General features: G+C 53.4%; 1 protein-coding gene across 1 annotated transcript; it reads right to left on the bottom strand.

The window, feature by feature from the left end:
• Positions 1-9649: 9649 nt before the first annotated feature.
• Positions 9650-27462, bottom strand: NUAK2 (NUAK family kinase 2). Its single transcript, XM_081113131.1, has 7 exons — positions 27100-27462; positions 18257-18377; positions 15611-15762; positions 15193-15258; positions 13096-13215; positions 12484-12616; positions 9650-11834 (listed from the first exon to the last, which is right to left on the bottom strand). Exons 1-7 carry the CDS (start codon positions 27316-27318, stop codon positions 10783-10785), a joined length of 1863 nt encoding a protein of 620 aa, XP_080969257.1. The 5' UTR covers positions 27319-27462; the 3' UTR covers positions 9650-10782.
• Positions 27463-27767: the final 305 nt, after the last annotated feature.

Here is a 27767-nt window from a genome sequence, read left to right as displayed (position 1 = left end):
AAGAGAGAGAGAGAGAGAGAGAGAGAGAGAGAGAGAGAGAGAGAGAGAGAGGAAGAGAGGGAGGGTGGATGGGAGGAAGGAAGGGAGAAAGGAAGGAGGAAAGGAAAGAAGGAGAAAGAAAGGAAGAAAGTGATCTGTATCCCAGATAGAAGCTGCCTGCAGGCAGAATGAAATTCCTCTAAATTTCTTTCTTTCTGTCAAAGGCCATTTGGATATTTATAACATCATTTAAAGGCCATACAAAATTATCAACTTAAAAATTAGCCTGCTACATTTGGTCAAACTCACTCCTAAAGCCGTGGCAGGGCCAGACCAAAGGATTTCGAGGGCCTCATATGGCCCACAGGCTGTTCCCCACTCCTGCAAAGGCAGCAGCTCCAGGGAGGCAGATAAGGACCCTCAGCTGGAGTAAGTCCTTAAAATATATATATATTTCAGAGAGTAAGAGAAAGGGAGAGGGAGATAGAAACAATGATGAGAGAGAATCATTGATTGGCTGCCTCCTGCAGGCCCCTACTGGGGATCGAGCCCACACCCTTGACAGGAATCGAACCCAGGACCCTTCAGTCTGCAGACTGACACTCTATCCACTGAGCCAAACCGGCTAGGGCTGGAGTAAGCTCTCAGACTTCAGTGTGATCAGAGCCACTTGCCAAGCTTGTTGAAATGCTGATTCCCGGGCCACAGTGGACTGTGCTCAAGCTCCCCAGGGATCTCAGGGAGGAAGTTCTGAGAGGCAGGAAGAAGCCGGGAGTTGGAGGGCTGGCTCATCCTCTGGGGGCTGGGTGACATTTCTAATGTTCTTAGAAAACCCGCGAAAGCCCTTCAGGATGTGCAGCTGTGGAGCTGCAGAGCCAGAGGGTCTTGAAAAGCCTTTTAGTGCAGCCCCAGCCCCTCATGGCGTAGATGGGCAAACCGTGTCTCAGGAAGGTTCGACTACGCGAAGGACCATTTTTCTCCAACCTTCTCTTTCCTAAGAGAGAGCCCCTTGGTCTTCCTCAGAAGAAAGCCAACCCCAACCAGGCAAATTGCCTCCCCAGCTCAGCAACACCCACCTCCCCTACTAGCAAACTTCCATTAGCGACTTAGCAGCTACGGAAGTAACTGCTTTCCTATTCAATAAAGTCCTAGACTCCACAGCTCAGAAACTTCTGCGATCATGTAGTTCCACATTCCATCCCGAGCAGGGACTCCTTCTCACAATTCCTACATCTCTATCTCCAATTCCCGTCTCCTCCTCCGATTGCAGCCGCCTTAGACATCTTATCACCACTGGAGGACTAAGTGCTCCCAGCCCCATCCCCACCCCCCCACACATTCTACCTGCAACCCTTCCTGGTCTCAGCTAATGGCCACTTCATCCTTCAAGTCCTTCAGGCCAAGGATCATGAAGTTGACCTCCCACCCCCTAGATCTTCTCAAAATCGAAAGTCAGATCGTGCCACGCCCCTTGTTCAAAACTGGCTCCCCATTTCGTTCAGAATAAAAGCCAGAGCCTGTATAATGGTCCAATGGGAGCTACTCCCCACCTCTCATCTCTCTTGACCCTCTCCCTCTCCATGCACTCTGCTCAGGCCTCACTGGCTGTTCTAGAACTTGCCTGACCTGCTCCCACCCAAAAGCCTATGCTTGGCTGTTCCCCCGTTGGAACACTGTTCCTCCAAATATCTGCATGGTTAGCTTCCTCCCCTCCACAGGGCTTTGCACAAACGCCCCGTTCTCGGTGAGCCTTCCTCTGATCATTCCTATTTGAAACTGTATTCCCTGTCCCCTCCATTCCAGTGCCCCATCCCCATTCTCCTAACACTTATTGCCTGTTGATATAGTATATACTTTTTAAAGAAGATATTAAATTGCTTCTTGACTACTCATGATAATAAATGCTACACAAGCTTCTTTCCCATCAATAACTGTGTCTGGTACCACAATTCAACTTAGATAGGATGTGCCAACAATCATTAATGACCAAATAAACTTTAATGGCGAACTCCAGGTCACACAACGCAGCATCTGTCCATGCGACCACACCAAGGTATCTGAAGGCAACGGCTTTCTTGCCCAAACATGTTGTAAATACATTTCAAATGGAAGCTAGCATCACCCTGAAGGAATTCTAACTTCACGCTGATGACTTCAGAGTAGACAAACTTTACACAGCACATTTATAAAAAGACACATTTATCAGCATCATGATCAGGCTATTACATTTAGCAATCAACAGCGCAGGTACCGAAAACAAAACAAAACAAACATCTACACGAAAACCCTTAGCTGGAATGCTTTCCACTTTCCTCAGAACAGAAATGAAAATAACCTGTTACACAATTAGTCACAAATACAGTCCTTGTGGGTTTTGCCCTTTCATGAGTGTTGCCTAAACCATGTTTTCTTGGTAGCGGTGAGACCCTGCTGCCACCGAGCTGGGCTGAGCTCACAAATTGCTGTGACCTGTGGCTGCCCTGGCCCTTCTCCGGCTCTCCTCTCCTCTAAGCGTTGTTTCCTGGCAGTAATTCAAACCTTCTGCCACTGCCACAGCTACCGCTGCTGCTGGAACCGCCCAGCCACCTTGGTTTCGTGGTTTGGCAAAGTACGGCCTCCACCACCATAGGGGCCAGAGCTTCTGCCTCCAAGGTTTCCTCCTTTCATGGGTCCAACATTTGAAGATTAATTGTTGTAATTGCCAAAATCATTGTAGCCTCTCCCACCTCTAAAACCACTTCCATCACTACCAAATCCATTACAGCCATCCCCACTGCCACACCCCCATTTCCACCACCACCCGGCTGCCACCTCTGAAGTTTCCTCCACGGCCAAGGTTGTCATTCCCACCAAAACCACCTCCAGGAGCAACACCGAAGTTTCCAGAACCACTTTGGCCGGAGGAAGCACTGGCCATGTCTGCTTAGACAGGCTCGCCTCCCTCCACAGCTGTGGCCGTTCGCTGTGTGGTGCTTCTGAACGACAGCCTTGCCTAGAGTCACGGTCACCAGAGCAAAGCCTCTCTTTTGCCACTGCCTCGGCCAGTCGTGGTTTCAGCCACTTCAGTCTCCCCACGCTGTTCACAACGACCCCTCGGTGATGTTCTCCAGGGTCATCTTCCACAACCACCGACAAAACCTTTCCCCCGATAAGTGGGCACCGGGGCTTTGAGAATTCTCTCGAGACAGCCCTCTCGGTCCCTCACTCTTCCATCCACCCCTGTGGCCCTCACTCGTGGCTGCATCCACCTCCCCCACAGTGGCCTCGTGACAAACCACAGCCTCTGGAACCCTTGGTGTTTGGATCTCTTGTCCCCACAGCCTGTGAGCGTCCTCATGGCTCAGGATGGCTCCTCAGACTCCCATCGGCTATTTGAAACCTCAAAGCTCCAATGAAAAGCTTTCTGAAGCCATACCAGCTCTTTTGGGGACTGACTTAGATGTAGGACCGCGGGAGGGGAGACGTCCACCGGCAGAAGGTGATATACTATGTGGTTTACTGTTTTATGGCTTTATCTTCCTCCACTAGAATGGAAGCCCCGTGAGGGTGGAGATTATTGTCAGTTTGTTCACAAGTGAATCCTCAGGGACTAGAACGGTGTACACGGTGGGCGCTCGGTAAATAATTGCTTACGGAAGGAAGGAATAAATGAATGAACACATCACGTAGGTGACTGCCCTACAAGCGGAATCCTGGCTCTCAGGAGCCCCTACCCAGGTCTTGGTCCTGCTCTCTGAGCCTTGAGCCTACAAGTCTATTTCCTCTTTTCAGAAGACACTCATAACATCTATTATGTGGTTTCCCCTCAGTCTCCTCTTTTGCTTAAAAGTGCCAGGCTCTTCAGCTAATCCTCTGTCCTGGGTGCATCTGGGTCTTCAGTCCTCACCACATGCTCAGCGGCCAGTCAGGTGTCAGCTTCTGACTCAAGGAGCGGACCCAGAAGCTCCAGCAGGATGTGGGCACTGTGCCTGGAGGGGAAGGTGTTCCCCACACAGCAGAGTCAGGATCCCCAGAGCCCCTTCACGTGGGCCCACCAGGAGGGTCCAAGGCCGCCCTCTGAAGGGGTGGTCCTGACCTGAGGACAGGCTAACATGCCAGGGGGTGTCCCTCCTTCCACCCAGAGGAGACTTGGTTCTCCGAAGGGGCTTCCACTCAGGGACAGCCTGGATGGACTTGCCCAGGAAAGGACTGAGAACGGGAGAAGATTCTGACCAAGACATTCCTTGTCTTGGTTTCCGAGGGCCCTTTCCTGTCTCCCCACACTGGCCCTTGTCTTTGTCTGGGTTATTCACATTCCGGAAGCGCTCATGTGGCACTAAATATTCCTAGGACTCCAGCCTTCTCCCCTGGGGCGCAGCGTCATCTCTCGGAGCCTGCTTCTGGAATGCTTTTGGTATGGAGCTTCGTGGCAGGTGAGGGGAAGGGCCGTGCAGCGCGGGATCCACAGCCCGAGTCTAGGTCTCTTCAGGGCTGGGGTAATGGGTATTCTCTATCCACCCACTCTCCTTCCCTGGCAGGCTTCCCCCACATCACCCCCTCTGCCGGTGCGCCCTCCCAGCCCCTGGTTTAGAAGGGGTTAAGCAAACAGGTCACTAGGAGGACAGCTATCTCAGGATCTTTAAGTTCCTTCTCCACTGAAATGCCAGCTTCCCCCCTGCTGAGATAGTGCTAATGGGATGAGGCAGCAGGGACTATGGCCTCCTTCTCCCCCATTTCCTTTATGTGGCTGCCCTTCCTGCCAGTCCCTCCCCTCACTTTAGCTTCTCCTTGTTCCCACTCACCCTCTTCTTTCCCAGCTTCCTTTGGGGCTTGTAGAGATAAGGGGAAGACGTTTTTGTAGGACGAACTACTATATATCTCCTGCCTGGGAAAGAGCCTGGCGTGTAATAAATGCTCAATAAATATTTATAGTTCAATTCACTTATATTCTTGCTCTCAACTCTCCAACCCAATCCAGATAAAATGTACCCCCACCCCATCCCACTAAGATTTGGCATCCCAACGACCTGGATTTGAGGTCTGGTTTTCCCACTTGCTAAGTAGGCAAGTTATTTAATGTTTTTGAGTCTTAATTTCCTCTTCTTTCACACGAGAATGATGAAAATTGTATGCCGGGAGCCGGTCCATCCTTGCTGTTTCAAGGGACCTGGCATATATGGCATACTGTTCTTAATATGTTTGCTCACCTTCTTGGCACTATGTGTTTTAACCAAGGTCACCTCTCTGAGAAAGGTTGTTTCCCCAGGTAGGGATTTTCCCCTGAAGTTAGGGAGGGAATAAAACCCCTTAACTAAGTGCCAAGTGGGTAATTAATCACTAACTACGAACAATCATGCTTAAGCTACATAATCTTTACTCCCTAGAATGGAGATAAGAAACGCCCTAACCTTTGGAATAGAGATTGATAGGATTGGAATCAACTGGTATAATTATAGATGTAACAAGACAACTGGACACAGAACCTAGACTCAGAACCTAGAGACAGAACCTAGCGAGAGAACATGGCAAAAAATCCTGGACAGAACCTGGCTACAGAACCTGGATAGAACATGGCAAGAGAACCTGACTAGAACCTGGTGACTGAACCTGGCTGGAGAACCTGGAGAACCTGGCTGGAGAACCTAGCAAGAGAACATGGACACAGAACCTGGCTGGAGATCCTAACCAGAACTTGGCTAGAGATCCTGGCTAGGCTGCTGATCAACTGAACGCTGTCACCGTCCACACCTTTAGGGACCCCTGGACCTGCTGGGGTTGGACCCCAGCAATTGTATAAAATGAAATAACACAACCCAGGGCTTGATGCATAAGCACTGGTAGCCCCTATTATTTTTTTGAAATACATTTTTGTTGATTTCAGAGAGGAAGAGAGTGGGAGAGAGATAGAAACATCAATGGTGAGAGAGAATCATTGATCGGCTGCCTCCTGCATGCAAGCCTGCAATCCGGGTATGTGCCCTGACCTGGAATCGAACCGTGTCCTCCTGGTTCATAGGTCAATGCTCAACCACTGAGCCATGCCAGCTGGGCTATAAGCCCTATTATTATCTCCTAAGTTTCAGTTCTTTTTCCCATCATTCAAAGTCCCCTTCCACATTCTCTGAACTCACAATTTCTCTGTTGAATTTTACTTATTTTTAAAAATCATTCTTATTTTTCAATTACAGGTGACATATCTATATATATAAAAGGTTAATATGCAAAGTGTCCCCTTGGGAATTCAATCAGGAGACTGGGAGTTCGATCACTCACTATGATGTGTGCTGACCACCAGGGAATGGTGTGGAATGAAGGAAGGCCTCAGCTGGCAGCAGAAGGTCCTGATCGGCCCTGATCACCGGCCTGGCCTAGGGACCCTACCCATGCACGAATTTTGTGCACTGGGCCTCTATTAATATTATATTAGATTCAGGTGTGCACTACAGTGATTAGACATTATACAACTTACTAAGTGATTATGCTGATAAATTTCATACTCATCTGATACTATACATAGTTATTAGAATATTATTTTTTAAAATACATTTTTATTGATTTCAGAGAGGAAGGGAGAGGGGGAGAGAGATAGAAACATCAATGATGAGAGAGAATCATTGATCAGCTGCCTGCTGCACTCCCCACACTGGGGATTGAGCCCACAACCCAGGGAATGTTGAGAAATCAACTGACAGTCTAATGGGAGCTCCCCTGTAGGTAATTAACTGGTTTTGCTGCTTTCAAGATTCGCTCTTTGTCTTTAAACTTTTGCATTTTAATTACGATGTATCTTGGTGTGGGCCTCTTTGGGTACATCTTGGACTCTCTGTGCTTCCTGGACTTGTATGTCTATTTCCTTCACCAGGTTAGGGGAGTTTTCTGTCATTATTTTTTCAAACAGGTTTTTAGTTTCTTGCTCCCTCTCTCTTCTTCCAGCACCCCCATGATGCAAATGCTGGTATACTTGAAGTTGTCCCAGAGGCTCCTTACACTGTCCTCATTATTTTTTGGTGGTGGCGGGGGTTCTTTTTTCTTTTTGGGTAGTTTTTGCTTCCTTACATTCCAAATTGCTGATTTCATTCTTGGCTTCATCTACTCTAATGTTGATTCCCTGTAAATTATTCTCTATTTCAGTTCATGTATCCTTCATTTCTGACTGGTTCTTGTTTATGGTTTCCATGTCCTTTTCTATGCTGTTGAAGTTCTCACTAAGTTCATTGAGCATCCTTATAATCAGTGTTTTGAACTCTGCATCTAGTAGATTGCTATCTTCATTTTGTTTAGCTCTTTTTCTGGAGTTTTGTTCTGTTCTTTCATCTGGGACATGTTTCTTTTCTCCTCATTTTAGCTGCCTCCCTGTTTTTGTTTCTAGGTATTAGGTAGAGCTGCAATGTCTCCCAGACTTAGTAAAGTGGTTTAATGTAATAGGTGTCTTGTAGGGTCCAGTGTGCAGCCTCCCTGGGCACTCCAGGTATATCCCTCCCCCCACCCCATGTGAGCTGTGTAAACCCTCCTATTGTAGTTGAGTTTTGATTAATGTTGGCACGTTAGGGGGAGGGATTTAGCTGCAGGCCAATCAGCTGCAAAGACTGGCTGTGACTACTGACCACCAACCTCCAAAAAGAATCAACTGTGCAGGGGTCACTCCACAGAGCACAGAGCTGGATTTACTTGAGCAGTGCTCTAGTGCCTGCTGAGTCTGCCTCTTGAGTGTGTCACTTGTGGAGATGATTGGGTGATGCTCCGAAGCTGCCCACCAGGTGCACTAGCTTTTGGGCCTCCTGGAATGTGCAAGCCAAGGTTAGCTGCTGCCTGTGTTCTGACTGAGGCCCCCTTAGAGGTGCCCAGGTGAGGCTCAAGGCTGTGAACCAAGTCCGGCTGCTGCTAGTGTCAGGCCTGGGGCCACTTAGTGAGAGGTATAGGGAACATTGAGGCCAGATGCTGCTTGTTTGAGAGATTTTAGGAAAGTCTGAAGCATGAGCCAAGACAGGCCATTTGTATTGAAAAGCCACTGGTGGGCACCCAAGTTGGGTGGGGCAGGTTCTCTGGGAATCACCAGGGCAGAGTGAACAGTGTGATCCAGGTTGATGGAGACTCAAATATGGTGCCCACCTGCTGGCTCTAAGGGGGTACTGGAGGCGGGGGGGGGGGGGGTCTCTAGAAAGGAACAATGGCTTCTGCCAGCACTTTTGTCAGCAGAAAGATGCTCCCCTCCAGCTCCCCCCTGATGCCAGACAATTGAGTTCCCTCCTATATGTTACTGGTGCCTTTTGAGTTGCTGCCCTGGTGCTGGAGCTCAGAGGGAGTGAGTCTGAATAAGTCTGTGTGTAGGCCCTTTAAGAGAAACTGCCTGGGACTCCAGATGTCCTCCGTCTCACTCAGTTACAATCCCTGCTGGGTTTTATAGTCAGAAGTGATGGGGACTTCTCTTCCTGGTACTGGAACCTGGGCTGGGGGGCGCTGATGTGGGGCTGGGACCCCTCACTCCTTAATTTTTATCCATCACACATGGGGGTGGGACCAGCCCGTTCTGTTCTCCACCCTCCTACCCAGTCTCAGTGTGGTTTCTTCTTTAATTCCCTAGTTGTCAGATTTGGAATCAGCCAGATTTCAGGCAGTTCTGAAAGATGGTTGTTCTGTAGTTTAGTTGTAATTTTGATGTGGTTGTGGGAGGAGGTAAATGTCATATTTACTTACACCACCATCTTGACCAGACGTGCCACCTTGCTGTCCAATCTGCAGTCTCCTTGAGGCTAAGATCTTACGCATTGCACCGGAGATACAGCCATAACCTTTGTCTCCACAGAGCTTGGTAGAGAATAGGGCTGATTCCTAAGCTGAATGAATAAAGGAGACAGCCAACTCTGCAGCTGAACTCTATGCTTCTTGAGTGAAAAAACCCTCCCTTATATTTTCCCGGTGTTCACCGGAGTTTATAGCCCAGAGCTCCAGTCCTCAGTAGGACTTTGAAGATATCGACTGAAATACTCCAGTTGTAGTTTGAGCAATTTCTTGTTTGCTCTAGCATCTTGCCCCATACTTGCCTGGACACCTCATTTATTCCCCAAACCCAGCAGAGAAGGGGAGGGAAGATCCCTAGGCTCCACCCCAGAAGAGCAGGTGTGCTGTGGAAAGGGAGCTGCAGCTGGCTGGGACTGGGATGCGTTGGGGGTAGGGAGTAGGGCATAGGGAGGGAGCCTGCTTGAAGCAAGAGCCTTCGGGCTGCTTGCCTGCACTTTGTCCTTATTCTCCCTTTCATCCCAGTCCTCATGGAACCCTGGAGTTTCTCAAAGGAGCAGAGCGGGCTGGGAATGCTCTGCTGGGGGTTGAAGGACAGCCTTCAAGGGGGGGCATTCCAAGCATTCTTTATTTCACTAGGGGCCAGGCGGTGGGGGCAGAGTGGAGAGCCCGCCCAACACCGAGCCAAGGGGATTTCTTTGGAGAGAGAATAAAGGCAGTGGGGGTGTCTTCAAGCAGCAGGGGACAGAACCGGGTGGGGGAGGGGTGGAAGAAGAGGCAGAGAAGGCTGGGGGCAGGGCTGGACAATCAGCCGAGCCCAGTTCTCCCTTTAGCGCCAACGACAGGAAGAGCAAATTGGGACCCTCAGCCCAGGGCCCCGCACCTGCGTGTTGAACAGGGCAGAACACGAATGCAGGTGTATCAAGGAGCTTTTGGGAGCTACAGCTGGGTGTTTGATGTTGGCTTGTTTTTATTAAGCAGCTTCTCTATGTCTTAGCAGGAGTGTGTAAAGGCTCAAAGATCTGCGCCCCACCTCAAACAGAACAACAGAGACTGTTTCCAGTCGCCGTTCTGGTTTTTAATGGAGTGGTTCTTTTCCTGGCCACAGAGAAGGGAAGAGGGACCATCAGGTAGACGGAATCAGGGCGTGGATGAGGGAGCCAGAGGAGGCCTCCTCTGGACATGCAACGGAACACGTGGATTTCTTAAAGGGCCCCCTTCCCCATGATCAGTAGGGAATCACTGCAAAAACACTTCTCTGTACACAAAAGTTACATGTATAGTGGACTTTCCAGAACACAGTATTCACAGTATAGAAAAACAGCAAAATTCACTTTTTTAAGAACATAAAACACAGAGCTTGAAAACATAAATAGAGCAGCTTAGAGGCCGGAGAAGGTCACAGAGCCTTTGAGGTTCACGGTGGGGTCCTGAGGCATCTGGGCCCCTTGAGATGAAGTCCAGTAGCAGCCTGAGCCTTTTCAAGTCTTTCAGATTCATAGCAGCGACTCCAGGAGGCCTGGGCCAGGCTTGGAGGACAGGAAAGGGGAGAGAGCCTTTGAGGAAAAAACAGGTTGTGTGCTCTCTTACTGCTGGAGAAGTAAGGATGGGCACCCTGCAGGAGACTGTCCGGGGATGTCCCAGGCACATGAGCAGTTTCCATATTCCAGTTTCAGTGCCGGGTGGGGATGGAGGTGGGGACGCGGATGTGGAGAGTTTCCATCCCTACCGTGGCGAAGGCACCACGCACAGCACTTAAGGGCATGGGTACTGAAAAGAGTGCTCTCTCCATGGGGCTGCAGACACGGGACAGAGAACCTGGACTTGGCCACGGGCCTTCCCTCTACTTCTCTACCCGTTTCCCCTCCACTAGCTTCTTGGCTCCACAGGGCTGAGGACACTGAGCCCTCAATGCCTTTCACGTGCCCATTTTCCTCATATCCGGTCCGCCCCAGGACTAAACTGCCAACCATCTCAGCCTTCTGGGCTGGAATGCTGGGCCTAGGAGGCCGGGGAGAAGGCGTCTCCCCTCAGGGTGTTGCCAGGTGCATCTTAGAGCCTGTCTGCTGGGGCAATGCCCCCCCTCCCTCAGCTGAGCTTTGAGCAGATGCCCAGGGCCTGTCGGTAGACCTCCGTCACCTCCTGGCAGTCCCTCAGGGAAAAGCAGCTTTCCCCCAGGGGGTCTTGCCTCCAGCGCCTCAGGCCCCTGCTTCCTGGGCCCTCAGAGGGGGGCTCCTCCAGCCCCATGAGGTTGTCCACAGACACACAGCCCCGCAGCAGGGGCTCGGGGAGCCGCTCGGGCAGGTCCAGCTGGTCAAAGGACTCGGAGGACAGGATGCTGTCCTCACTCACAGCTCCCGAGGGGCGGCTGGCCCTGGGCGGAGGGCGAGGTGAGGCCAGTTCATTCAGGGAGCCGAAGGTGGCGGGGGTGGCGGTGCGGGAGAACTTGCCGTTGTGTTTGAGGATGCCCTTGCGATGGTGGAGCATCCCCGGGGCCTGGGGCGGCTTCTGCTCCACGGAGTCCCTGCTCGTGAACACGTCCCCTGCATCCAAGAGCTCCCCGGAATCGCTGGGTTCAGGGGAGGAGTAGTACCCGGATTCCCGCTGCCGGGACTTCTTGAGGATGCCCTTCTTGGGGAGCAGGGGGGCAGCCTGCTCTGGGCCCGTGGGGGACGGGCTGAGCTCAGAGTCCTCCGCCCGACACTCCGAGGAGGCAGCGACCTTCTTCTTGAGAATGCCCTTCGGGAGTTTGAGGTTGCCCTTGCTGGGGCGAGGGGCGGTGTCGTCAGCGGGGTCCCCCTGGAGAGACTGGGCCATGTCGTTCTCTTTGCGGGACTTCTTGAGCGAATGCTGGCGCTCCAGGCTGGGGGCCACGCTGCCCGCTCCCGGCGCGTGCTGCTTGAAGAAGCTGCACACCTTGGCCCGGTTCTCCAGGAGGGGGCGGGAGGACCGCCGGAGCCAGTCGGCCACCGACACCCGGCCAGAGTCACTGCCAGGGTGCCCTCTCTCGTGCAGAGCCTCCTGCTGCCCCACACGGGTGGCATAGCCCCAGTTGACCCACCAGTGGTTGGTTACATCCTCCAGGCTGGCCCGGAGGGCGGGGTTCACCATTAACAGCCACCGGATCAGGCCACAGGCGTCTGGAAGACAAAGACAAGGGGCTTCAGATTGGCAGCCATGAGAACGGGCACCCACCATCCCCTCTCACTGGCTTACCCCCATCTGTGCTAAGACACCACTCACTCCTCGGTAAGTTACGTTTACTCCCACTGAGGGCTCCACACACACACGCCCCAGCCCGGCCACCTCCCAGCCTCTGGCTCCCCTGGGTGGACTCTGCCAATTTCCTTTCTCATGCCACGCCCCTCAGGGCTTGGGCCCCTTCAGTAGCCTTGTTGTATGTGAGTATGTATCCTAGTTCTCCCCAGAGATGCTACCCTCCGAGGAGGCGGACTGTGTTGAAGGGTAAACCAAGGTTCCTACAATGTAGGTAGAAAGGACAAAACGATTTCAAAGGATGAGGGCAAAAGCAGTGGAAAGCGAGACAACTATAGCAAAAGGGATCTCGGTTAGACCTTAGGAAGCCTCCCCAAATACAACAAAGCATGTCCATCAGGGCAGGAAGGTCACAGACACTGGAGGCAGAGAGGTAACAGCAGGAGGTGGTGGAGGGTCCTCTCATCTGCATTGGGGTGTCCTCCTCACTCTGCTGCCACTGTTTAACTCCCGCCTCAGGAATTAGCTCAGGACACCAGGGCCTGGATGCGAACACCCATACCTCCCACTCACCTGAGGGTTTAGGTGGCTCCCGGTAGGCCCCGTTGCTGATCTGTTTCACCAGTGTCTTATGGTCCTGCCCGTCAAAGGGCATGGTGCCATGCACCAGGATGTACAGGAGAACACCCAGGGACCAACTGTCCACCTGAGAGAAGGGGGAGAGGGGAGATGAGCAAGGATGCTGGAGGGCCTCCAGCCCCCCCTGCACACCAGAGAGAGGCCAGTGCATCTGAGGGCCACCTCCCTCTAGTATCCAGGGGCAAAGGAGTGACGCTGCAGGAGGCACTGAGGCTCAGGGGAGAGGTTCTGTCAATCACCTCTCCTTGGCAGGGGCAGCCACAAACACGAGAGCAGTGGCGAGGCCATCCTTCCGGGACAGGAAGGGGTGGCTGTCTGGGTGCTGGGAAAGGTGATGGAAACCAGGAAGGTGAGCAGCACAGAACTAGACTGAGGGTCGAGATTTAAGTTCTCGTTCCAGTTTGGCCACTGCTGGCTAGAGACCTGGCAAGTCACTACTTTGGGGGAGGGGGTGTGTGTGAACAGACAATGTTGAATTTTATGTTCTGAGGAGCTAAAGTCACAGGAAATGGCGGAGGAGGCTGGTGGTGGAGGGTGGACACCCACCTCTGGGCCCGTGTAGGGCTTCCCGTTGACGATCTCGGGCGAGGCGTAGAGGGGGCTCCCGCAGAATGTCTGCAGGAACTTGCCTTGGTGGTAGAGGTTGGAGAGGCCAAAGTCAGCAATCTGCAGGGTGGGACAAACACGCAGGGTCACGCCAAGGCCTGGGCTGGTCTGTCGCTTTCATGCCTCTCCCAGACGCTGGGGAAACCCAGGCCCCAGCAGAAGGAAAGGCTGCCCATGACTCCCACCCCACACTGGGCACTGTCAACCCAGCTCAGGCCCTGGAAGAAAGAGCTCGCGGAAGCTGTGTCAATGAGCACTTCGGTAGAGGTGTGGGAGGGTTTCAGGGCCCTCCCTGTTCCCAGGCTCCTCTGCTCATGCTGTATTCCACCCCCCAGGCTTATGCATCCTCCGGATCCAGCAAGCCTACCTCCCCTGGGAAGCCCTCCATTGCCCTGAGATCTTCCCCCACGAAGCCCTACAGTTTCCAACGGCCTGCTGTAGCCGCTGCCTAGCGGTTCTGTCTCCTCATGTTGCCACATCAATGCTCCCCGTGCTGACCTCCTCTGTCTCCATCCCTCCTGCAGCTCCTAGCACAGGTGTGACCCATGAATGGGTCTCAGTGGGAAGGTTGACCAGATGGAGGGGGAGACTCAACAGCTCATGCCAGGGTCCGGCCCTCAGCAGCATGCCACCCCAGCTCTGAGTACGCACGCAAGGCTGGGCGGCCCTTCCTAGCAAAGGGCTTGTTTATGTCCACACCTGGGCAGGAGCAGATGTCAGGCCGGCCCCTGCATGTACCTGGGAGGGCACTGACTCTGCACTCAGATTTCCTCAGAATTTTCTTGAGCTCGGGACATAGTCCCTTCTCCAGTAGCTCATGACCTGTGCTTTGAGGTGCCCTGGCGCTGACTTCATTCCCCCTTCCCAGCCAATTCCCGGATCATGGGGTCAGCCCAGTATGGCTGAGAAGCAACGGTGAGGGCAGAACAAAGATCACGGTCGGAGTGATAGCCCAGGAGAGGGAACCTTCTCACAGGACTCCCTGAGCCATCGGGTACTGAGGCTTTGAGAGGCCCCAAGTCCACCTCTCATTTCCCAGAAAGACCTTTCCCCACCCACCCTCTCAGACAGAGGCTGAGGTCAGAGCCCTTCTGCTCCTGACCCCTTCACCCCCAGCAGAGGGCCATGTGTGTCTAGGGTGGAGAGGGCCTGTTTATGAAACTCTGGCTCCTTCATTTATGGTTTTATTGGCCTCTTATCGAGCAGTTTCCAGTGAAGCCCATATGAGGCAGGTGATTGGTGCAGATAGAAAGTTGGTGCCAGTGCAGGGTTTATTGGCTCTGCTCCCCTCCCCCATCCCACACATCAAAGCAAGCTCCACCTGCTCCGGGAATTGGCTGGGAAGGGGAATGAAGTCAGCGCCAGGGCACCTCAAAGCACAGGTCATGAGCTACTGGAGAAGGGACTATGTCCTGAGCTCAGGAAGATTCTGAGGAAGGCTGAGTGCAGAGTCAGTGCCCTCCCAGGTACATGCAGGGGCCGGCCTGACATCTGCCCCGTCCAGCGCTGTGGTCTGAGTTTTATCTCATCAGTGTGCCCTTCTCATTCCTAAATTAAACTGCTTAGACTCAGGGAACCAGACGCTGCAGGAAGCTGGCGCCGGAAGGCCTGGCCTTTGGGGAAAAGTGCCATAGGGCTACCTAACTGCAGCAGATTAAAGTGGGCATGTGTGTGCGCATGTGCGCGCATGCATGACAGCAGGAAGAACTAAGGCCATGGTCTGCTCCCTGCCCCTCCCAAGTGACCAAAAACTGCCCCTAGACCTAGACTCCTGTCGGTCTTGTGATGTCGAGAGCACTGGTTGGGGAGTCAGAAGGCCCTGGTTCTAGCCCAGGCTCAGCCTCTCGTTAGCCACAGAACCTTGTGCAAGTCACCCCGTATTGTGAGGCCTCGGTTTCCCATCCATAAAACGAACATGTAAGTCGGACCTTGTTCGACTCCTCCAGGAACCCCCTAAGGGCACGGGGATACTTGGTGAGGACCGTGCAGAAAGGCTGGGGAGGAGTGGGAGCTGCCGGAAACAAGAAGTGGGCTCACCTTGATGTTGCCATTGGCATCGAGGAGGATGTTCTCCAGCTTGAGATCCCGGTGGACAACCCCATTCTGAAAGAGGGAGGAGGGGGTTCAGGGGGAGGTCAGCAGGGAGGGCAGTGCATGAGGGCCTGGTCTGGAAAGTGAGGCAAACACAAGGCGGTGTGTGTGTGTTTGTGTTGGGGGGGGGGGGGGGAGGGGGCACAAGTAGGCTGGGAATACCCATGGTTATCACAGGCCCTTCCACCTCTGGCCAAGGGACTCAAAGCCTCGCGTCCCTTAGGCCGAGAGCTCAGAATTGAGTCTTGCCTCTGCATCGTCTCCCTGGGTGATCCTGGGTCAGTCTGGAATCTCTCTGGCCCAAAGCAGCCCCGGAGCCCAGGGACCATCCCTCGGAGCAGGGCTGGGGGGGGTAAGGACCCACCTGGTGGCAATAGTGCACAGCGGAGACGATCTGCCGGAAGAAGTGACGGGCCTCGCGCTCGCTGAGCCGCTGCCGCTCACTGATGTAGTCATACAGGTCGCCCCGGCTGGCGTACTCCATGACAATCACTATCTTGCTGCTGTTCTCAAACACTGGGCAGAACAAGATGGGGCATCAGGACCCTCCTGAGCACACTGCTCCCCCTGGGGGTCACCGGCCTCTTCCTGGCCCTGGACCAGACACCTCCCTCCAGGACCTTCCTCCAGGGATGTCTGTGATGGGGCAGGAGGGTGGCAAGGAAGAGCAGAAGGGCCTCTGAAGCTCTCCACATCTTCAGTTGCAGCTCGTTAGGGCCAAGGAAACTGGCTCACCCGCCCTCTCCTTGGAAGTTCTGGCTTTTGTGGGTTCTTGAAACCACCTTGCAAGTTCCCAAAGGGCAGAACCATCGCTGGATGAGAATGGAAAGGCTGTCGGATTCAGAATTCGGTGCTTTTTGCTTTGGGATGTGGGGCAAAGCTCTTCTAGACCCATCAGTAAGAATGTCGGTTTGGGGTCTGAATCCTGGCCCCATCACTTACTAGCTGGGTGACCTTGGCAAGCTATTCAACCGGTGTGCCTCAGCTTCCTCATTTGAAGAGGGGGATGATAATGGCAACCGCTGAGGGCTGCGGTGAGAGCTAGATAAAAGCCGGTGACGGCCGGGGGCTGGCTGAGCAAGCTGGCGGAGGGGCTGACATGAACAAGCCCTCAATACATGCCACCTACTGTTAGATGCACTAGCCGTGTCCTCCTAGATGTAATATGTATAATAATGCCCACACAATGCCTGCCTTGAGGATCAGAAAAGGGACAGAAGTATATGTAAGTGCTTTGTACACAATAAAGTACAATGGAGAGCTGAGTATTCATCTCCCCCAACACCTTTGACTTCCCACCCAGAGTACTTCTAGGGCCTTAATTGACTGGCTGGGCTCCTGGCAGTCAGCCTGCCCCATCTGGCTCATCAACACGTGTAGGAGGGCCCCTCTTGCCCCCTGAGGACTTGTCCTGGCTCGAGCCCCCTGGAAAGGTAGGGAATGAGTAGGTCACCAAACTGGCCCTTCAGCTGGATTATGTCAGAACACGCATGGCCCTGACATTGCATCTTTGTGTCAAACAGGTCCTAGGAGTTAGGCTTGCTGGGCCAGCCCCGGGCTGCTGCTGTCTAGCAGGTGAGAAGGAGCTGAGAGAGGTGGCTTCTCCCAGGAGGAGTCCCAGCTCCCAGGTACTTGGATACATGGCCGGGAGGACTGAGCTTTTTCCCAGGGGAACATGAGTGAGTGGCCCTGATGGGTGGTGGCCCAGCCTCCTGGGATGTGTCTAGCTGAGCCTCTCCCCCATCTCTCTGCAGCCTTTGTGCCATGAAATTGGGGGTCAAGAGCCAGCACATTCTGGACAGCAGCTAGGTCAGTCCCCCCACCACCCAGTTCATACCTCCTGCAGGCTGTGGCAGGATGGGGATGGATGGGGAGAGCCCTGCCACACACACAGTAACTATGGTGGCCCTACATCTGCAGAACTGGAAGGTGAAGGGGAAGCCACATCCTGAGCTTCAAAGCTCAGTGCCCAGACCTGGCTGGCGATATGGGTGTGGGACATGCACCCATATGTGTACACACACACACACACACACACACACACACACAGCAATCACCAAGCTCAGCCGGGCTTAACCAATACTCCGCCATGCCCACTCTTCCCTGGGGGAATACACAGAGACACAATTGGCTTTCTCAGCTACTTGCCTGGGCTCCTGTGGGACAGGCTCAGGCCACAGGGCCATGTGAGTGGCTCTGCCCTTAGCCTTCCTATGATATAACCCAAGAGAGAAGACTTCTCTCCTATTTCCCACCAGGAATATTCAGATAGAGGGAAAGCCACCGTCTCCCTCCCTCGGCTGCTATCCCTTGGTCCCATCTAAGTGATATTATGTAAAGTCTGGAAGCAGACAGATGTGTGTGGGAAGGTGTTCCCCCTCTTTCCCTCGTCCCCCCCCCCCCTTGCTTACTTTGTTGTCTGGGTCACAGGGAACAGGGCAGCTGGAGTGGAAAGCCACCACGGTTGTCAGAGCGAGAGGAGGCTGGGAAAGATGATAAGGAGAGGTGGGAGCCAGCCCCGTGGCGGGAATGACTCCGAGCACAGGGCAAGCCCGCGGAGGCTGGCTCTTAGCACCCATGCACCCGAGACAGGTGCAGGCCCCTACGTTTCAGCCTCCCCCGTATCGTGGAGGCTCTCACTGGGTTGGGGAGGCAGCATTCAAGTACAGATACCCTAACAATAACCACAAAAAGCCTACAGTACACAGAGTTCCTCCCATGAGCTGAGCACACGGTGACATTTTATTTGGCCTTTGCAACTACCCCGTGACGTAGGTGGGATTATCCCGTTTTACAAATGAGGAACTGGGGCCCACCCTGAAACTAAATTGAATAGTTGCCCAAGCCACACCGCTGCATTTCAAATCCAGCTTTTGCCCAACTCCAAAGCCTGTGTCTCTTTTCTCTCTTTGTATCATCTGTTCTGACTGCTCCTACACACACACACACACACACACACACACACACACACACACACTCACTCGCAGGTTCAAATGCCCTGCCTCTGTACCTTCGTGGATGGCAATGATGTGGGGGTGGTTGAGTGACGACATGATCTCAATCTCTCGCCGAATGTGCATCAGATCTTGCTCATCTTTGATTTTGTCTTTCCGGATCAACTTGATGGCCACCTGGGAACAGAGAATGTTGGAGAATGAAGGGAAAGGTCTGGCAGCTAACAGTGTCCCGGAGGACACTCTCCAAGTCCTGACTGTGGTTTACCTGCTGCTGCTGCTGCTACGGCCAAGGCCACAGGATGCACCCAGGGATGCCACTCCGACCTCCACTGGGGAAGATGGCAGAGAGGCTGAAGAGCACCTTCTCTAGGTGTGGTCCATGCAGCAGGAAGGAGTAAGGACCAGTGACAAGCAAGGAAGGTAACAACCATTCGGAAGGCTGATGCTTTGTGATTTACGCACATAGCAAATTTACCCTACTACACCATGAGGACAAGGATTTGCTCACCACTGGATCCCGGATGCCAAGCATAGTGCCGGGCACACAGCAGGCACTGCGCAACCATTTGTTGTGCTAATAAATTAACCGGCCCTCCCCACGGCCCTGGGAGGTAGGCACAGAAAGTATCTTCATCCCCATTTACAGGCAAGGAGACTGGTACCCAGAGGGGCAAGTGACCCCTCCAAGTCATACTGTCACTAACTGGCACCGACTGGGATGGACCTGGACAGCATTATATTAAGTGAAGTGAGCCAGACGTACAAGGCCAAATGCTGTACGAGCCTATCTGTATGAGGTGACCGGAATCAGAAAATGCATAGGCCAGGAAGCAGAACAGAGGTGACCAGGGGAAGGGACCGGTGGTGGGATGAGCAGTGAGGGTTTAGTGGGTACAGAGGGTTTCTGTCCAGAGTGATAAAACGATGTGAGGAATGCATGGTGGTGATGGTTGCACAACATTGTAACTGTACTGCATGCCACTGAATTGGACACTGAAATGCTTAAAATGGTAAATTTTATGTTATCTATATTTTACCACAAAAAATTTATGGAAACAAAAAACCCCACACAGGTCTCTTCGGTCCAGGGAAGGAATGTCCCTCTCCCAGCAACCGCGTCCTCCGGGCTTTGCTATCTTGTCTGTAAAGGTGAACATACCATAAAAGGACGAATGCTCCAGATGGTTTTCGTGGCAGGTCAGCAAGGGTGGAGGGCGGCGAGGGAGAATGAAGAAAGAGCTGCCAGATGCCCTTTCGGCAGAGCTCTGGAGGCTGAGGGGTCTCTGCCTCCATCCCACGCAGGCCAAGGTGACAGAAAGGGGAGAAACACAGCTGTGCAGTGTGTGTGTGTGTGTGTGTGTGCGCAGAAGACACGGCCTGGGGAGCCAGGAGACCGGGGTCGTCCTCCAGCCTCTGTCCCTGTCCCCATGGGCAGTCCCACCCCTTCTCCGAGCCACCGTTTTCTTTTCAGTGAAACAAACAGGCCGAACGGACCTGTGCGGTGCTTTCCCGCTTTGACTGTGAGATGAGCCACGCAAATGTCACCAAATGCCACGGCCTGAGAGGCTTTCCTCGCTGGCATCGGGTGCTGGGCAGGGGCGGGGTGTCACAGGGCTGGCCACTTCCTGTCAAGGCTGGTGCAGGGACATACAAATGGTAAACACAAGACTTCCCCTTCACGGGACACAGCAAGTTATGAGAAACTCAAGGCACAGACTGAGGTAAACAGCTCCTCATTCAGTTTCCCAGGAGGGTTGGCCTCCCCTCGAGGTTCAAAAGGAGACAGAAAAGGAAACCACTGCTGGAAGGGAGGGGCCTCTAATCCCCCCTTTCACAGGCTCGGGAGGCAGACAATGGCTTCCTGCTCACAGGGACAGCGACAAGAATGCGGAACAGCCCAGCGTAATCCCGTAAGAGGAGCTGCGGACAGTGCCCAGGGCCGTCACCCCGGCAACGGGCCATCGGCGCGCCCTCCTCCCCGGGAGCTGCCTCCGTGAAAGAGCGAGGCCCAGCTCTCTGCGTCCCTGAGCAGGACAAGGAGGACAATGGCAGCGGGAGGGTCTGTCACCATGGAGCCTCCCGCCAAGATGCTCTGGAGGCCCACGCTGCAGCTGCAGGTGCTCGCTGCACGCCCCCACCCCTTCTGCTCCAAACCACCCCCGCGAGCTGTGCTGCAAAATCCCTGGTTTAGAATTGGACAGGGGGTGGGGATGGGGACAAAGGGGCTGGAATCCTCCATCAGCTCTGAGGTTTCAGCCTGGAGCGCGGCTCCTGCACACCACTCTCCCCAGACCCCTCTCCTCTCCTGGAAGACACGATTTTATGGACTAATTCTTTTCTCTCTAAATGTCTGCATTTTAATAATCAGACAATGAATAAAGTACTATGTACTCTTCAGATAAAGGGCTATAAAGACCTATTAACAGATAGTAAAACATCATACATGAATCACATACCTTGATAATGAGACAGAACTATTTGAGAGCTTCAGATGCACACATATGCAAAGGCTACGCACATCTTGGATGTACGGTTGTGTACACACAAACAAATACAACAATGAGAGAAACGACCCTAGGCTTAGGAGGCAGAGGTCTCAAAAAGACAAGACCTAAAAGAAAGGAGGTGTCCTCACCGCCCCCCGCCTTGAATAAAGGGGTCTGAGCCGTGCTAGAAACAGCACTCTGGTGGATAGATAGAGGGTATAAGTCAAACCTTGAGATCCATTTCTCTCAAATTTGGAAGCCTATGATTCTACATCAGAATTGTTAACCTCCATGGACAGTCCCATCCTCCTGTAAGCTTATGCTCTGGCCTCAGGGGGGAGGCCAAGGACCCCAATCATCTACATTAGGGCTTAGGAGAGCACAGTGTGGCTGGCACTTCCCAGGAAAGAAACAAGTAATGTGAGCAGGCCTCCACCAGTCCCTAAGCAGGTGACAGACCAGAAGAGCAAGGTGTCAGTGCCCTGGTGGGGCTGGGCCACTGCTCCTCAACCTATCCCATGAGAAGGGCCCTCAGCTACCTGCTGGCTAGCCTCGCAAAGTAAATTAGATGCATCCAAAGCTCAGGCCTAGACACAGCTCCGCAATTAAAAGTACTCAACAATTGTTTACTGGTGAACACGAATCGCAACCTAGATATATTGGGGACGTCATCGGGCTGGTCCCTGACTGATGGGGCCAGTGCCAGATAAGATTTTCTGCCTTTCTTCTTGGGCATGCGTGGAGAGGCAACCTCTGATACAAGCGCTAATTCGGAGGGACCTTTGTTCTCCATCTGCAAGGTAGTTGAACAACCATTCTCTAGAACAGTGGTTCTCAACCTTTCTAATGCCGCAACCCTTTAATACAGTTCCTCATGTTGTGGTGACCCCCAATTTCATTGTTACAAATTGAACATAATTAAAGCATAGTGATTAATCACAAAAACAACATGTAATTATACATGTGTTTTCCGATGGTCTTAGGCAACCCCTGTGAAAGGGTCGTTCGACCCCCAAAGGGGTCGCGACCCAGAGGTTGAGAACTGCTGACTAGAATAAAAACAGACTGACCGGAGCTGAATGGATCACCCAGAGGTAGAGAGATCACATGCCTGGAGACAATCCTGGTTCGTCCCAGTAATATTACTCATAGGGTCCCCTTCTTCTCCAAAGTACCCAGGTTTAGATAATACAGTATGCGGCCACTCTACTCAGAGGGAACAGGGAACCCAGACACAACAATTATATTAATGGACATGAGAACACTAGGTCTGTGGAGTGGGTGTCAAGAGTGGCAATCTTTCATTGCCACTGCTGAACTCTGCAACTCAAGACGAGTCACTTAAATAATCTGGTCAACTGGTCTGGCTGGTTTGATTGTCCTCATCTGGAAAATGAAAGGTAATTTATTCTCCAAACACTTGCTGAACACCTACTATGTGCCTGGTGCTATGTTAGGAGTTGGGGATTTAGACAAAAACTGGACAGTCCCTCTACCAAGATCTTCAGTCCAGCGGTAGGACTGGCAATGCAAATCACTCCAGTCGAGTGTGATGGGTGTGAAAAGGGAGGGCCCTGCCTGCCAGGGGCTCCAGGAGCGCTGGAGAGAGCTTCCTCTGCCCGGAGGAGCAGGGAGAAAGGGTTTCAGATCTTGATAGATGAGTGGGGTTTGCCCAGCCAAGGAGGGTAGGCTGGGGAGGGGCAGCAGGGGCATCCCAGGCAGAGAGAAATGTCTGAGCAAAGGCCAGAAAGAAAGGGGCCATTCACAAATTTGCACACCAGGATCTCTAAGCTCCCCTCCAAACGCCAGCATTGTCTGCTGAGTGTCTTCAGAAATGGGTCACTCGCTACTATGCCAGGAAGGTGCGGGCCCAGGATTGTTATAAAGAGCTTGTTCCGAGGCCCTATGCTATGTCTCTGTTAACCTGCCGGAGCCCAGCTCCTACTGGTACCAGCCCAGGGATTTTCTCGCTCCAGTGGCCCTGCAGGGCTAATTCCCTACCCCATGTCGCAAATGGCAAACACTGCAGAAGAGGTGCACCGACTCTTCGAAGCTTCCCTGATCTACATCAAGGCAGAGTCAGGATCCAAGAGGGAGAGGTGTTCCCTGGCGAAGCTGCCATCTCAAAAGACAAAAGACCCTTGCAGGTGCCCTGCTCTGCCTCCAGCTCCCTGCCTCCAGCTCCCTACCTCCCGCCCCTGGAGCAGGGAATGCCCCACACCCTGCCCTGGGCCAAGCTGTACACTACCACCCGCCACCCCCATCCCACTTATACAAACACTGGGGAGATGGGTGCTGGGGCTCAATTGGTTAAACACTGTCCCTACCCACCCCCCAACTCAGATCAGGAATGATCTGGACTCAGGAGAGGATGGCAGAAAGGTCTTAGAAAAACAAGACCTAAAGGTCCTGGTCCCAGGTCCCAGGAAAGAGGGTGCAACCTGGGCATCTCAAGGTCCTTGGCTCCTCTCTGACCTTTCATGAAGCAGCTGCCATCTGGGAGGTGGGGCAAGGAGATGGAGGATGACCCACTTAGATAATGGAGGAGAGGCTGAGCTGGGCTGGCCTGGGCCGGGCAGAGTGGGGATGAGCCTAGAGTGTGGGTGCTCACCACCCCACCAAGCCTGCCAGAGAACCAGCCAGGGAGAGGAATGGGCTCCAGGAATGAGGGGAGTCTGAGCTGCTTCCCCTAAACCACATGCTGTGCCCACCCCTCCTTGCCACCCTCCTGCCCACGCTGCCAGGTTGCTGGGCAAGGCACTTCCCTGCCCAGCTCTCTTGTGTGGTTTGGCCAGAGCCCAAGGACAAGAGTCGCCCGCAGCCGGAGCCTCCTCCCTGCTGCTGAGCAGGCAGGTGCAGGAGGCACTGGGAGGGCAGCTGGCCAGGTGGGAGCCCTTCTCTGGAGTAGGGGCTGAAGGAGAGACTAGGACTTTGAACAAAGCAGAGAGCAAAGTGGGTAGGCTTAAAGAAGCTGAGCACGGCCCAGTCTCTTGCCCAGGGCAGACAGACCCAGGATGGATGCCTCCCGGAGCGGGGAGGGTCTAGTCAAAGCAGCCTCGCTGGGATGACACTGAATCAGCTACTGTGCTCAGCACTTGACAATATATTATCTTATTTAAGCCTGTGAGAAGACCATGCAGTAGGAGTTACTATCACCCCACTTTACAGATGAGGAAACTGAGGTACAGAGAGGTCACAGAACTGGTGAGCAATAGAGGCAGGATTCTGAGCCTTTGCAGTCTGACTCTGAGTTAAGCAGCCTTCCTGACAAGGTAAAAACCAGGAATGTAGTGTAGTTCACCCACAACCAGGATCCTTCCTAGGCAGAGTGTGTGTGTGTGTGTGGGAGTCGGTTCTCAGTGATCCTCCAACTGCCTGAAGCTCTGCGAAGGTGACTGGAGACGACTGTTGGAATGACAAAACACGCTGAGACAGGCCGGGCCCAACTGAAGGCCGACTCTCAGACCAAGACTCAGTAGAGGTGACCCAGGACTTGGGGTGGTCAGATCAGGGGCCTATGTCGCAGGCATGCCACTAACCAGCCACTGAACAGGTCTCCTCTCCTCTCTGGGCCTCAGTTTCCCCATCTGCCAGTGAAGGAACAGGACCATCTCAGTCATATTCAAATCCCAACAAGCCATTTAATATGTCAGACGGAAGCACCTCTGCCCCAGATCATTAGCCATTTGGACCCCCCTCATGTTCCTCATGGAAGCCCTTGGAGGTTAAGACTTCCATGCAGATCATCCCAAAGGCTCTGGTCAACCCTACCAGCGGGTGTTTTTCTCTTTAGGGGGAGGGGGAGTGAGGGGGCTGGGAGGGTCACAGGAGGAAATGTCATCGGGACACCAGGAATGTACTTGGAGACTAGAAGATCCAGAGCAAATATTTGTTTTTCCTTTGATGCCCTCCTGGAGTAGCCATTAATCCTGCCCACCTGCCCCTCCCTCCGGACAGTCCCATCCAGCCCCTGACAAGCTCATCTAGGCAGGCTGGGGATGGGAAAAGGTCTGGAAAAGTGGAGAGAAAAGTGGGATGCGAGTCACCCAGCAGGTCTTCCTCCGAATTTAGCCTCTACCAATAATCTCAGTTCATTTTGAGGGGGTATCTTGGGCGGCTCCCACGTCTCTCTCTCCCATTGAAGATCCTGAGGTTGGTCTCTCTTCAGGGGGGACAGTGAAGAGGCAGGAATGGGGGGGGGGGGACTCCTCTCCAGAACTGAGGAACCATTAGCACAGCAGGCAGCTGCTCCACAAGGAGAAGAGACCCTGAGCAAGTGCCCAGCAGAAGCACAGGACGTCTATGGACCGGGGAGGTTCAGAACAGGTCCCATTCCTACAGATCTCAGCTCCCTGCATGGGGCGGGGAGTACCTTCTGGAGTCAGTGCTCTGATATAACAAGAGCTGGACTCCCTGCCTACAGACACTGCAATTTGAAAACTGAAAGCGGGTTTATCTCATTCCAGAATCAATAAGATCTCTCTATTGCTCCACACCCCACCTCCCGCCTTCCTCCCTCTCTCTCCTACTAGTATATGCGGTGACCTAGGTCAAAAGCCTGATGGGATCTATAAACTTAAATTTCAGTTTCCCAGTTTTGGGGCCCTCCAGACCTCCCAACCCAACCTGCCCCCCACAATCAGCTATTTCCCAGCTAAGCCCCTGACAAAGCCTGGGCCCAGGAGCCTGAAGCCTGGAGCCTCACCAGGCCCTCACACTTTATAGAAAGAGAAAGAAAAGGAAAGTCAGGAAGTACATGATTGCCCAATAGCTGTAACCTGGCAGCAGGCAGCAGGGGACCATGCCAGGCATTAGCAGAAAAAACATACCCGGTCCTATCGACGGGGCCACAAATCCATCCCCTTTTGCCAGCATCCACTCTCCTTCACCAATGAAATGACTTCTTGAATTTCAAACCAGCTACTGGCTGCTAAAGCAAACAATCTGGGGAGGCGACTGCAGCCATAGCCGATAGGGCAAACCATGGCTACACACACACACACACACACACACACACACACACACACACCCCTGTGCTTCCACACCTCTCATAACCAGCACCCAACTGGATTTGGCAAAACAATCCCTAGAGCACCTGACCTAAAAGGCTTGCTAAAATACAGATTATTTGGTCCCATCCAAGACCTTCAGGATAAAACCCTGTGGGTGTGGAACCAGAGAATAAGGATTTCAATCCCCATTGACTCCTATGCATATTAAACTCCAGTTTGAAAACCACTGTTCACTAACGTTCGGCAAGCCTGCCACTCTTTCAGATATAAGCATCAGTTCTCACTGTGGTTTCTTCATGTCAGAACAATTTACACTCGCACTTGCTTCTCATTTAATCCTCAGAGCAGCTTGTGAGGGAGGCTGAGGTTTCTCCGTATTTGCAGAAGGGGAAACTGAGAGTACAGAGATAAATTAATTGCTCAAGGTCCCACAGATGACTACTATTACTACAACATGTACACACACACACACACACACACACACACACACACCAAATTAACAGGACACCTTCCTGAAAAGGCCTTGGACACAAAGGTATCTTGGGGCACCCTGGACCTTGCACCAGAGCCTGGTTTCACATTTCTCAGAATAAAAAACTCATCATATTGCTGCTGTTGCTTAGTGGTTGAGTGATGACCTATGAACCAGGAGGTCAGAGTTGGATCCCAGTCAGGGCACATGCCCGGGTTTTGGTTTCGATCCCTAGCAGGGGGTGTACAAGAGGTAGCCTATCAATGATTCTCTTTCATCCTTGATGTTTCTATCCCTCTCTCCCTCTCATTTCTCTAAAATCAATAAAAATATATTTTTTTAAAAAACCTCATCATACGGAAACTTCGGCTCACTCTTAGATTTAGAAAGGACTTCGGGGTCGAACCTACCCTCACCCCACCCCTGTGCAGACCTCCGCAGTGTGCTGGGCTGCCAGACTCGCAGAACTGAGTTGAGAACTGGAGGCCTCACTCATTCATTCAAACACACACATTTACCGGTACTAACCCCCTGCTAGGATCAGGTGCCTTCTACTTCCTCTCCCCATTCCACTCTATTGGGAGCCTGTGCCAAGCAAAATCCAACTCAAGTTCCACCTTCTATAGGGAGAGCTCTCATCTCTAAGGACGCTATTAGACTTCTAGGCACCCTGCACCAGCTGTCCGCCTCACTCACTGGCCATCATCACACGCTGCCCGGTGTTGTTGGGGTTCTCAGGTCCACGACCATTGTCCGTGCAACCAGGGACAGACACATCTGCAATACACACCCCCACCGCCCCCAGCCCCGCGATCTCAGCTTGGTGAGGTCGGCGTGGAGGGGGCCTCTCCCCGGAGCACGGCGCGAGCCCCCGGCCCAGCCCGAGCCGCCCGCCGGCCGGCGCCGCGAGAGGGAGCCGCACTCACCAGGCGCCCCGAGCCCTCCCGCGCCTTCTTCACTTTGCCGTAGGTGCCCTTGCCCAGCGTCTCCAGGAACTCGTAGCGGTGCCGCAGGTTGTGCTTGTGGTGGTGCCGCTTCACCGCCTGCCTCTTCATCACCGGCTTGGGCGACTGGAGCCCGGCGGCCAGGGCGGCGGCCGCCGGAGGAGCCGGGCCGGGCCGCCGAGGGAGAGCCAGCGACTCCATGACGAGCAGGAGCTGGGAGAGGGCGGAGTGGGGGCCGGCTGCGGGGGTAGATCTAGGGCACACGTCCCGCACCCCGCACGGGAGCCCACAGCCGCCTCGGAGCGCGCGTCCAGGCACCGCATTCCAAGTTGTTATAAATGCTCGGAGCCCGACGCCCTGGCCACACCCCACCGCGTCCATTGGCTCGCTCGCCGGCTTTGTGTGACCGGGGCCGTGCTCATTGGTCGCCCAGGCCTCCGGCCCCGCCTCCTCTCCTCCGCGCTGCTCGGAAAGGTGTCAATGGGGCCCCGCCCACCCCCGCCAACCTTTCGGACCTCACTGACCACCAGTGGCCGCGGACCACCGGCTGGCGACCGCTGGACTAGAGGACACCGGTGGAGGCTGCTGGGGGCGTTGCCTGGAAACTTTGAGGGACCCTGGAACTGCTCTTGCTTCTGAGTGGCGCTTGG

Source organism: Myotis nattereri, assembly GCF_964212035.1.
Source record: "Myotis nattereri genome assembly, chromosome: 18".
Taxonomy (NCBI): Eukaryota; Metazoa; Chordata; class Mammalia; order Chiroptera; family Vespertilionidae; genus Myotis; species Myotis nattereri.
This window is presented reverse-complemented; position numbering and strand designations above follow the sequence as displayed.

Coding starts and splice junctions, on each gene's coding strand:
- NUAK2 (XM_081113131.1), bottom strand. CDS start 27,318: ATGGAGTCGCTGGCTCTCCCTCGGCGGCCCGGCCCGGCTCCTCCGGCG. Junction 18,378..27,099: donor GGGAGGGCTCGGGGCGCCTG/GTGAGTGCGGCT, acceptor CTCTGTTCCCAG/GTGGCCATCAAGTTGATCCG. Junction 15,259..15,610: donor CTGTGCACTATTGCCACCAG/GTGGGTCCTTAC, acceptor TCCCTCTTTCAG/AATGGGGTTGTCCACCGGGA.